General features: G+C 33.4%; 2 protein-coding genes across 4 annotated transcripts; both read left to right on the forward strand.

Annotated features, from left to right (window-relative positions):
• Positions 1969-5235, forward strand: LOC109949137 (L10-interacting MYB domain-containing protein-like). Of its 3 annotated transcripts, XM_020563569.1 has the most exons (4): positions 1969-2290; positions 2826-2871; positions 4018-4355; positions 4455-5235. In XM_020563569.1, the coding sequence occupies exons 3-4, from the start codon at positions 4023-4025 to the stop codon at positions 5025-5027; spliced, it is 906 nt and encodes a 301-aa protein (XP_020419158.1). In that variant the 5' UTR covers positions 1969-2290; positions 2826-2871; positions 4018-4022; the 3' UTR covers positions 5028-5235. The 3 variants fall into 3 exon arrangements, with proteins under 3 accessions (XP_020419158.1, XP_020419160.1, XP_020419159.1); XM_020563571.1 differs by lacking the exon at positions 2826-2871 and having other exon boundaries at positions 4022-4355; XM_020563570.1 differs by lacking the exons at positions 1969-2290; positions 2826-2871 and having other exon boundaries at positions 3102-4355.
• Positions 5337-6733, forward strand: LOC18777734 (putative nuclease HARBI1). Its single transcript, XM_020563567.1, has 3 exons — positions 5337-5733; positions 5822-6053; positions 6149-6733. The coding sequence occupies exons 1-3, from the start codon at positions 5347-5349 to the stop codon at positions 6601-6603; spliced, it is 1074 nt and encodes a 357-aa protein (XP_020419156.1). The 5' UTR covers positions 5337-5346; the 3' UTR covers positions 6604-6733.

Consider the following 11533-nt stretch of genomic DNA (forward strand, 5'->3'; position numbering starts at 1 on the left):
TCATAATGAAAAGACGGCTCACTAACTATAGAGACAAAAAGACGAAACCCTAAACTAAGCGGAATGGACTTTTTTAAGTGATGAATATTAAAAAGTATTTAAAAGTTTGGTGGTATCCAGTTGTGACTTTTAAAAAGTCTTTAAAAGTTTGGTGGTATCCCATAAAGTTAATGACTTTTAAAAAGCTTATTAAATGAATGACTTTTCCATGCTTTTCAGGCTAATTGTTAATAGCAAAATTATTGCTAATTTACTAGTGACTTTTATCAACTCTATAAAAGTATTTAAGAATTTGTCAACTCTATGAAAGTCACTCACTTAAAAAAGTATTTATAAGTAAGGATTGGATACACCCCCTCCCCATCCTATGATCTAATGACCATAGACAAATTGTCCTATACCCCTCTGTTTGGATGGAAGAAAATAACTCGTGAGTTAGCTAAAAGAAATTGATATTCCCATTGTTTAGCAACTTAAGTATGGAACTTATTAAATGACGCGCAGGAAAAATCATGGAAATTGGGGATCAAGATTCCTGAGTTTAATTTCCACCAAAAGAGGCGTCATTTGCCAGAAATTTAAACGATGGAGATCTAAATTCCATCATTAAGAATTCTATGCGATTTTCAATTCCTTCATCGAAACGGAAGGTATGTTTGGATGAAGTGATTGTAATTTTCATAGAAATTTTAAATGATGGAATTTAGAAGTGCTCATTTAAAATTTCATCAAAGGCATATTCTAGTGTTTAGATGTCATGCACGTAGAATTTTGAAAATAACAGAAATTACAATTTAAGTGTTTGAATAGTCATAGAATTTACTAAGATTTTAGCATAGCTAATAATATTTTGTTTAAATGAAATTTATTATATTCAAATAAGGATGGTAGCGAAGCCATGATTTCATGTGTGTGGGGGTCTCCTACGAATGATAAAGAATCAAAATTCGAATTCACAATACATACAAAAAATAGTGTATATATATCACATATGTCGAGAATTATATTGCTTATTGGTTGCAATCATAATTGTTCTCGATAAAGGGATAGACAAATACATTCTAAGCAAGAAAAATTGTAAGAGATAGACAAAGAGTAGCGATTTAGCAAATATCTTTAAAGCTTTTTCCCACATTAAACCCAATAGAAAGAAAAATCAAAATCAAAATTTCCCAAATTAAAAAAAATCTTAGGCCCCTTCATGCATTCATATCATACATGAAAAAATATTGACTAAGTATGAAAAATAGTTTTTTCGGAATAATCATTTTCTCAAGATAATTTTTGGTGGCTTTTATTCTTTACACATCAAATAAGAAAACTTGATTTTATGGGATTTTAGTATGAAGTATATATTGACTTAATGAGCCATCATTTTTAGCCTAAATCGTATTTTATACTAAAACCTATTTTTCATATTTTGATTTGGTGGGAATTTGATTTTCCACGATACCCCTAAGAAATGAATTGGAAAGAAGGTCAGATTAACCTCGAAAAAAGTGATCCAAAAATATATTTGCCCTAAAGTTTCAGGGTATATCCGACCAAATATTTTACCCACCCAATAGTGAAATCCTGCAAATAAAGCAAAAACGGCTCCCATAGAAAGTGCATAATGGAAACAACATTACAAAGTTAACTAACAACATATTAAGATGAAGTTAACAAAAGCCGTGGTTGAGTGGGGGCCTGGGACCACACTGGTCCCAGTGTGGCTCAGCCCCTTCCTACTCAATCAAACAGATGTAAAAGGGACATGTAGAACAAAATGCATAAACCAGACAAATACAAAGTGAAAGGGACATATTCTAATTGACACATAAATCTTACCCAAAAGATACGTTAAAGGTTACATAAACTCTCTCTCTAGTAGTTTGTAGAAGTGTCTAAGGTGGCGTTTGGCAACGCTTAAATTTTTTAAAAAGCAGCTTAAATAAAAATTTGGCATGAGTTGGGTGTTTGTAAACCCAAAAAAAATCGCTTATTTTAAAAACACCCATCAGAAAAAGCAAAAACTCGAAGTCACCAATATGGAGCTTTCAAAAGCTGCTTAAAAAAAGAGCCGGTTTTCTCATTAATGAAAGTTTCATTATCCCTATAATACCCCTAAGTATTTCACAGAATGACAACGTTTGACCCTCTCACAAAATAGATCTTACGACCTTCACACTCTCTGACCTTCACTCTCACAGACTGCTCTTCTCACTATTCTTCTTCTTCCTCCCCCTGCATCTCAAAATTCCATCTCAATCAAGGACGTTAATTGCCAACAACAATCAGCTACTCATCAGTGAGTTCATCTTCCCATTACATTTATGATTTTTGGGTTTATATATGTTATGAAATTAGGTTTTTTGTTTGTTTCTACGAGATTGGGGGCTTTGTGTTCTTGGGGCTTTAGGGGGAAGACACGGGAGAGACAGAGAGACAGAGAGACAGAGACAGAGTTTTGCTCCTAGTTTGGTACTGGGTTTGTCTCTCCTTGCTTTTTGGCAAGGAGAGATTTCTCCCTAGCTTGATTTAATGGGCCTTTGGGTCAGATACTTCTCTCTCTGTTTCTGTTTCTCTGAAACATGTTTGTCCTAGATGCTTTTTCTCTCTACATTACACAACCATCATTGTTCATAGATTTGGTACAGTTCCAAAATCTGGTTCAGTTCCAAAATCTGAAGAACAAAACCCACTAGGCCAATCTGGTTCTTTACATACATAAATCTATATGTATATATATATATACAATACACAATTCTTATTCCCATCTCTCCAATTGTTAATTGGCAAGGCTCCTCGAAGCTTCTTTTAGAGCTTTCCCTTTCTTTGGGCAGACTGACTTTGGATACAAAGAAGACCAAGCAGCGGCTGTCATACCTGGTAAGTCCATCTCTCGTTGTTTGATAGGACCTGGAAAAAGCATGCCATGAATGACTCTAGGCTTACTGAATTACAGGGGTTTCTATATATGATTGCAACCCAAGTCTCCAAAAGTCAGGTCCCTGTTGATTTTTCTATTGTCCTAACCTTGTTGTCTTCAAGCTCAAACATAATTCCTATGGACTTTAGTTTTAGTTTTAGTTCTCTTTTAGTTACAAGACAAGAAAAGAGTGAAGAAGCCATTAGCTCCAAATCTGGGGGCTTCTCTTTTCTCAAGAATGAAAAAAAAAACAAACAAACAAAAAAGATCCTATTATGTGAAACTGCTGTTCCATCTAAGTTGTCATCCATTATTGTGTTAAAAGATTTTTGGTAAATAAAGCTTTTATTTTTTAGTGGTCATAGTTTCAAGTTCTTCCTTATTATTATTGTGTTAGAAGATTTTTGATTGGGTAATGGTTTGAAGTTCTTCCTTTTATTTATATTTTTTGTGTTGATGGGCTTTATCAAAAGTGATTGTAGCATGCTGGTCATTGTGGTGGGGAACTCATAAACTGACATATGGTTGAAATATAAAAAATTTGTAAATTGGTATGAAATTGCATTCTCAGTAAATTATGGGAATGCAATATCATCTTGCCTTAGAACATATGATAGAAACAAAACATTTTAACCACAACACAGACTTAAGAGATTCAATAAACTGTTCCCTAATAAGCTGGAAATATTGGCTAAGACTTTATGTTATCTTTGTCTCCTCTTGGCAGAATAGGCTTGCTAGTTCCTCAAGTAATATATGTTAAAGATTAGGAAAATTATATAGTTCTTGTTCTTATGTCAATTGTGAAGGTGATCAGTTTATTTTCATGTGTGGATTCTTCTTGTTCTTGGTTTTCTTTCATGAATCATTACGAAAACTCTATGCTTGGACTCTTTGTCCCTTGTTGAGATTGAGAAGTGGGTTTAAGGAAGTTTTGTTGGGAGCCGTCATCATTTTTAAACATATAGGGTATAGTGGATAATATAGATGAATATTCATACCTGTGGGAAAAGAAAAGTTTGCTATTTTTATGCTTTTAGTATAATGTATATTGGGACAATTATTTGCTATTATCTATTTCTCATACTCAACAAATATTGCTTTAGTAAGGATGGGAAAGAATGTGGGAAGTTCATCAAAAGCTCCAGCGACATGGAATAACCATAATATATCCATATTCTGTGATTTGTGCATCAAGGAGGTGGATGCCGGACGTCGTCCTGGCACTCATTTTAAAAAAGAAGGATGGGAAAATTTGAGAGTCAACTTTAGTAAAGAGACAGGAAATAATTATGATAAAGGGCAATTGAAAAATAAGTGGGATGCACTCAAAATTGAGTGGAAATTGTGGAAAGAACTCGTAGGCAAAGAAACTGGTCTAGGGTGGAATTCGAGCAAAGGTACTGTTGATGCATCTGATGAGTGGTGGAATAATAAAATTCAGGTGTGTGCAATATTTCTTTTTAGATTAATCTTTTGTCTTCCCCTTTTTATTTTATTAACATGCATTTATATTAATAATTAATATGTCTTTATAATGTAGATAAATGCTGAATATGCAAAGTTACGTAAAAAAGGCATTAATCCTGAGATGGAGGAGAAGCTAGATAGGATGTTCATGAATACCACGGCCACTGGTGAACATGCTTGGGCACCTTCATGTGGTATACTCCCATCAGAAACTGAAGAGGCATCCATGGGTGATGTTATTCCACTCGAAGGAAGTGATGACTCAGATGAAACAATTCAAGCTATCAAAAATGCTACAAAGAAAGGGAAAAGGAGAGCACCTGAACAATTGAATAAAAAACAGCAAGATAAGAAAGGAAGAAAAGTTGGAGGTGCTGAAAAACTAGCTGGCCAAATTGACCGCCTTGTTGGTGTAGTTGAGAGTAGGAGCACAGCAACATCATTGATGATGAAAATGCAACTGGGCAGTAGTATTCCTGAAGTGATGGAAGTTGTATCATCTCTACCTGGATGTGAACCTACTAGCACTTTGTGGATGTTTGCGACTCGATTATTTTTGAATCAAGAGAAGCGAGAGATGTTCTCTACCATGAAGACTCCTAATGTCAAGCTTGCATGGCTAACTTATGAATTTAACAACCAATAGGGCAGTTGACTTATGACTTTGTTGTTTTTATGTTGGTTGACTTGTGACTTTGTTGCGGTTATGTTGTTTGGATAATTAGTTTGTTGTGCTTATGTTGTTTGGATAATTCACTTTATTGCAATGAATTATTATTTGGACTAAATTTACATCATATATTATGATTAATTGGGAGTGTTGATGATTATAACTATACGTTGCAGGTTTATTTGAAAATATGGACAATCCAGATGATGAAGATGCGGAGATTAACCTATCTATATGCGCTTGTGCACGAGCAATTGAATTATATTATCTTAAATATATTCATAAAAATCCTTGTATGGATTCTCCACAAACAGGTAATATTTGGTTGATGGAATTATTACATGGGAATGATAGGCGATGTCATACCATGTTGAGGATGGACAAAGATGTATTTTACAGATTATCTAATGAGTTGCAATCTAATTATGGGTTAAGGGGTTCTAGGAATATGAATTCCATTGAGATATTGGGAATGTTTGTACACATGCTAGGACATGGTGTGGGGAATAGGTTAGCACAAGAAAGATTTCAACACTCGGGTGAGACAGTGAGTAGATATTTTAGTTACATGTTGGATGTTGTATGTCGTATGGCAATGGATGTCATCAAACCGATGGATCGTGAATTTAGTGATATTCCACAAGCAATATTGGGAGATTCTAGATATATGCCTCATTTTAAGGTAAAAATTGCATCTATCACTTCTCTCTCATTTTTTTTGCTAATTATAGTTATACACATTGAAAATTTTGTCCAACTATCATTTTTAGGATTGTATTGGGGCTATAGATGGAGTACATGTTCAAGCTTCAATACCACCTCAAGATCAAGTACCTTATATTGGTAGGAAAGGGATGCCAACTCAAAACGTTATGGCCGTATGTAACTTTGACATGCAATTTATATTTGCATGTGCCGGGTGGGAAGGCACTGCACATGATACAAGAGTGTTTCTTTCGGTTCTACGCAATGAAAATTTAAATTTCCCTAAGCCTCCAAGTGGTAAAAATTATGGTCAATTAACCTTTGTGTTTTTCATTACTTACTTAGTCCAATTATGTATACATATTAAGAAAAATGAATGTTGTATTTCACAGGGAAATATTATTTAGTAGATGCAGGGTACCCACAGATGAGAGGTTATTTGGGACCATATAAAGGCGAAAGGTATCATCTCCCGGATTTTCATAGGGGAAGCCAACCAACGGGTTATAAAGAGGTATTTAATCATGTTCATTCTTCTCTTAGGAGCGTTATTGAAAGAACCTTTGGAGTATGGAAGAAAAGATGGAAAATTTTAAGAGATATGCCTAATTATCCATTCAACAAGCAAGTGAAGATAGTCATTGCTACAATGACACTTCATAATTATATAAGGAGGCATGCCCAACGTGATAGACATTTTGATGCTTCAAATGATATCTTAAGTGAAGAGATAGGTGAGGATGTTGATGTACAACAAGAACTTCATAGTCTTCATGACAATGGAACACAAGAGATGGAAGCATTGAGAAATAGCATCGCTACAAGTTTAATGAATGCATCTAATTAGCTTCTTTTATATTGTAGTGATCTATTTGGGCATGTTAAAATTGAACAATTTTTGTATATTTGTTATGCTAACCCTCTTCGAAGCCCTCAAAACACATTGTTATTATTAATATAACAAGCATTTAGAACTAGTTTTGTTACAATATTAATTTATAATTTATGGTAATATATGTGTGCTAATTGTAGATTACAAATTTTGATTTAAAAAAAAAGTGTAAATTCAAAAAAGAAAACAAATTTATGTAGTGAAATTTGTTTTCTTTTTTTAATCCAGAAAAAGAATGAAGAAAAAAACAAACAGTTTCTTCATCATGCCCTTTTCGGTCATTATACATACTAAAAGCACTTCTGATAAAAATTTACCAAACACTTTGACTACTCACAGCAGTTTTTCATATACAGTTTACCAAACGCCTAGCTGCTTTTTTTCACAGCAGATTATTTTCGCAGCACAGCAGAAGCAGTTTTTTTTAAAAGCACAGCAATGCCAAACTAGCCCTAAGTGTTTCAATCCCTTTAGGCCTAATGATACTTAGGTTAGATTTTGTTTTTAAGCTCAAAGTTTTAATCTTTGCTTTTGTTGCCTAGAGATTAAGTATAATCTCATCTTTGTGGCTTAATGAATCTAGAATATCCTAAGGTTTCCTTCGAATCCACTATATCATCCCAGTTCGTAATTACTTTTCCTAGAAAAGTTATAGCATCTTCATGAGACTATTAAGTAAAGAATCAAAGTTAAATAACCTTTTATTCACACACACACACACACACACACACACACACACACACACATACACACACATACAAAACTACAATAAACTCTTCTTTTGTATTAAAGGAAAAAAACTTATAATTACCTTCATGTTATAAAACTGGAGGGAGAAAATGTAGAGAGAAGTGATATGCTAAAGATAAAGTTTCACCATGTTTTTCTTCCCTTAATCTTTGGTAGAACCACCTATTTATAGGCTTACAAGATAGGAGATTGAATACCATCATTTACAATATACCTATAGGTTACAAGCACTAATTAAAAATACTTAGTGCACTTAGTGCATAGGTTACATAAAATCTTAACGGTGGAATACTAAGAGGTATGGTGGTAATCCACCAACTCATGCATTTACAACACTCCCCCTTGGATGTCCACCATATAATAACATAGTTCCCTCATTAAAAACCTTGCTTGGAAAACCCAGTGAGACAAAACTGAAGCGAAGGGAAAAAGAGTGAAACTTTCTTATGAATCATTGATATGGTGTTGGATGCACTTATGTTGCCTCGTTAAAACTTTACTAGGAAAAATTCAGTGGGACAAAAACCTAATCGAAGGGAAAAGAGTACAACACACATATCTGTTGTATGTAGTAGAACTAGGATACTCCCCCTGATTGATATCTCCCATTGATTTTCAATAACTTACGGCATATAGATTTCGGAAAAGTTTTGGTAAAAAGGTTCGCCATATTATCTTGTGAACAAATTTGTTTGACTCCAATATCTTGACTTTTTCCTGAAACTGTCAATCTTGATGAACCCTTCTTTGATTTAAGCAATACAAGCAACATTGTCTTTATACATGATCGTTTATCACACTATTCGACCTATTTTTCACTTTTCAAATGATTGAACTCTTTAGTAGCATCAACAACTAATCTAATAATTAGAATATGTTACAACAATATCAAATTTGAATTCAAAATACTCAAACTCTTAGTGTTAGCTCTTAATTAAGAATATTGTGGTACTTTATATCCTTCAAGAGGTTGCTTCATGCGATATATCTCAAATATTTCATGAGCTTTGAGGATCTCCATGTACCATACAGTCTTAATAAATATGCATTTAACACATCCTATAAGTTTGGCGTTAAAACAACAAATGTACTTATAAAAATGTGGATGCATCTACGATGAGATGGGAGACTAAAACCATGTCTCTACCAGGAAACCTTATGTCATATTAGTGATCTTATTTCGCTTCACAAACACCAATCCGTAACCTTCATACTTAACATTTGTAATTTGATGTTTAAGTTATAGGTTCAATATCCAACCTTTCATATTTAGTGATAAATGGAATTGCGTATTTCCGTTTTTGGCCAATCACTTAACTTGTCGACATTCATAAGGCGAAATTTAATATAATCATAGCCCTTGATGATTGTAGTAGCTATCATCAATTTGTGATCCCACAATTCTCATGTGCATGCACATGCATAATTTATAAGCATCTCATTGTTTTGGAGTATCAATGCCTCTTCAGGGGCTTATGTTATCACTTATGGGACAAACATCTTTCTTTCGATGAATTATTTAGAATATGTGGATCATAACCTCTTATAGAGCGTTTTTTAAAGGGCAAATAATCTCCACTTTTGAGAGTTAAGTCTTTAGAACCTATACTTCTGTCATGCTTCAGGCATGCATTATATATATAGTCACCATGTTAATGGATTGTGATACGAGAATATCAATCCATGTTAGCATATGTACAACTTATATATGCATTATCTTGATGAGACAAAAGCGGATTGATTCAACACTATTTCACTACGTTCTTCAGGAACTGCCATTCCTCCCCCTAACGGTGGGAAAATTGTCTCAAAATTTAGGAAAATAAACTCACAATCATTATCAAATATGTGACCATTTTAGTAGGCATATTCAGTAAAACTGATGAAGTGATTCATAATTAAATGTTGTATAGGCTCACAAATATCCCCTTGAATTAGGGCTCAAAGTCAATTTTTAACTGGGATGATCTTATGACAACTTTTATTTGTGAGCATTCTTTGTAATGATATTTGTTGGACAAGACAATATTTTGAGTCTTTAAACGATGTCCTTACAAATTTATAAAAATCTTGTGTATCATTGAGGAACATGGATTGCCAAGACAGTCATGCCACAACATAAAAGTCATCCAGTCAATGAACTTCTGGTTCATGACATCATAATCTTCAACTACTTTAATAGTTGTGTAATATTGGGGCCTCATGAACTTCTGGTTCATAACATCATAAACTTCAACTACTGTAATGGTTGTGTAATATTGGGGCCTCAGGAACTTTTAGTTCATGACATCATAAACTTCCTACCCACAAAAGAAAGTAGGAAGTTTCTCCAATAGACGCATCTGGCTGTCAATATTGGGACGGTAATACAAGACATTACCATTGTAAAACGAAATTAACTAATAACCCAACATAAATAAAATAAAATGAGTAAAGTGGTATAAATGAGGAATTAAATAAATTAAAGACTATGAAATTCCAAGATAATCCAATATTAATGTGGATTCAGTATGTAGATAAAACTACAAGTTTAAGAATTGGATTTCCAACCAATTCAGGTTCATATAAGCACAAATAAGTAATGAACTTCAGATTCATATGTAGTATTAGGATCCATAAAAAACAATGGACTTCAGGTTCATACCAACATATATTCGAAACTGTAGGTTCGAATACGTAGATCTAAATAATTTGAATTAATAGTTGTGCTTTGAACTTCATACTCAAATCGATGTATATGCACTCGAAACTTCTGGTTCGGGTTCTTGACATATGTAGGCCTCATAGAATTCTGATTTTGATTAATACAAAATCAAGGAGTTTCATGTCCTTATGCACCCTTTAAATTCACGGAACTTCACGCCCTCAATTATTTGGAATCAAAGAACTTTAGGTTCTGATTCAATCAAAAGGACTCGAGGTCCTAATCTAGTTATATGATGAGGATCGAGGAACTTCAGACCCTGATGTTTTGTATAATACAAGCTCATCGTAACATATTGTAATGAATTAAAAACATGCTTAAAAAAATTGGTAAACAAACCAATTAAATAAAATATACATAAAGGATAAAAATAAATCAATACATTTATTTATAATTTATACCTGTCAACTACAAATAATAACATGCAATCGATTTTGTTGATTAATCCTACATGCAGACAAGTAAACTAATAGGCCATATATTTTTTATTTATATTGTAATTGCCACATAATTTTCATTAGTATGAAAGAACAAAAGAAAAAGAAAAAAATGAAACAAGCATTGTAGGAAACGTGCGTACATATTAAAAAAATAATAATAACAATAACTCTTGGCTATATCATGTCAGATACATGATTCATAAAGTGAACGCCATCATTGAGTTTCTTATATTTGTAATATAAGAAATTAAAGAGAGAAAAAATACTTCAATATGATCTATGCTAATTATATGATCTGCACAAGGGTTAGCCAAACAAAATTTAATATAGTAAACTAAAGCGTGAAACATATCATGAAACGAATAAAAATATGTATATATAATACCCACATCGTACACTGGTATTTTATAGATGCGCAACTGCATCGTCTAAGTTGTACATATCATTGTGGTACAAGAAATGAGAAAATATTGAGCAGTCGTGCTGATAACGTGTTATAAAACTAGAGAGAGAAAATGTAGAGAGACGTGATATGCTAAAGATAAAGTTTCACCATGTTTTTCTTCCCTTAATCTTTGGTAGAACCACCTAACTCATGCATTTACAACACTTCATATATTCTTCCCATACATTCTCTTCATCAACTGTGATCATCTTCTTTGTTGCATCCCAATTAGGGATGGCAATGGCAATGGCAGGTAAGGTCCGGTTATGCCAATATCATCCCCGCCCCTAATTCCCAAACCTGGCCTCATCCCCGTTTAATAGGTTTTAGGGAATCCACGCCCCGTACCCGTTGGGGGACCATCCCTCATACCTGCCCCGATTCCTCGAATTTTGTATTAAAAAATATTTATTCTCACATTAATTTATCATTAAACACATTTAATATAATTATAAAATTCAACTCAAATACTCAAAATTGCCTCAATCTCAATCTTACATACACATTTAAAAGTTGAAAGCTTCATCATCTTATAAAGTCCATCGC

The sequence above is a fragment of the Prunus persica genome, chromosome G5 (assembly GCF_000346465.2).
Source record: "Prunus persica cultivar Lovell chromosome G5, Prunus_persica_NCBIv2, whole genome shotgun sequence".
In the NCBI taxonomy this organism is placed as follows: Eukaryota; Viridiplantae; Streptophyta; class Magnoliopsida; order Rosales; family Rosaceae; genus Prunus; species Prunus persica.

What these genes read in the sequence shown, in the direction of transcription:
- LOC18777734 (XM_020563567.1), top strand. Translation starts at nt 5,347, where the DNA reads ATGGATTCTCCACAAACAGGTAATATTTGGTTGATGGAATTATTACAT. An exon ending in GATATATGCCTCATTTTAAG is followed by an intron (nt 5,734 to 5,821) that starts GTAAAAATTGCA and finishes TATCATTTTTAG; the next exon opens with GATTGTATTGGGGCTATAGA. An exon ending in TTTCCCTAAGCCTCCAAGTG is followed by an intron (nt 6,054 to 6,148) that starts GTAAAAATTATG and finishes TGTATTTCACAG; the next exon opens with GGAAATATTATTTAGTAGAT.
- LOC109949137 (XM_020563569.1), top strand. Translation starts at nt 4,023, where the DNA reads ATGGGAAAGAATGTGGGAAGTTCATCAAAAGCTCCAGCGACATGGAAT. An exon ending in GGTGGAATAATAAAATTCAG is followed by an intron (nt 4,356 to 4,454) that starts GTGTGTGCAATA and finishes TTTATAATGTAG; the next exon opens with ATAAATGCTGAATATGCAAA.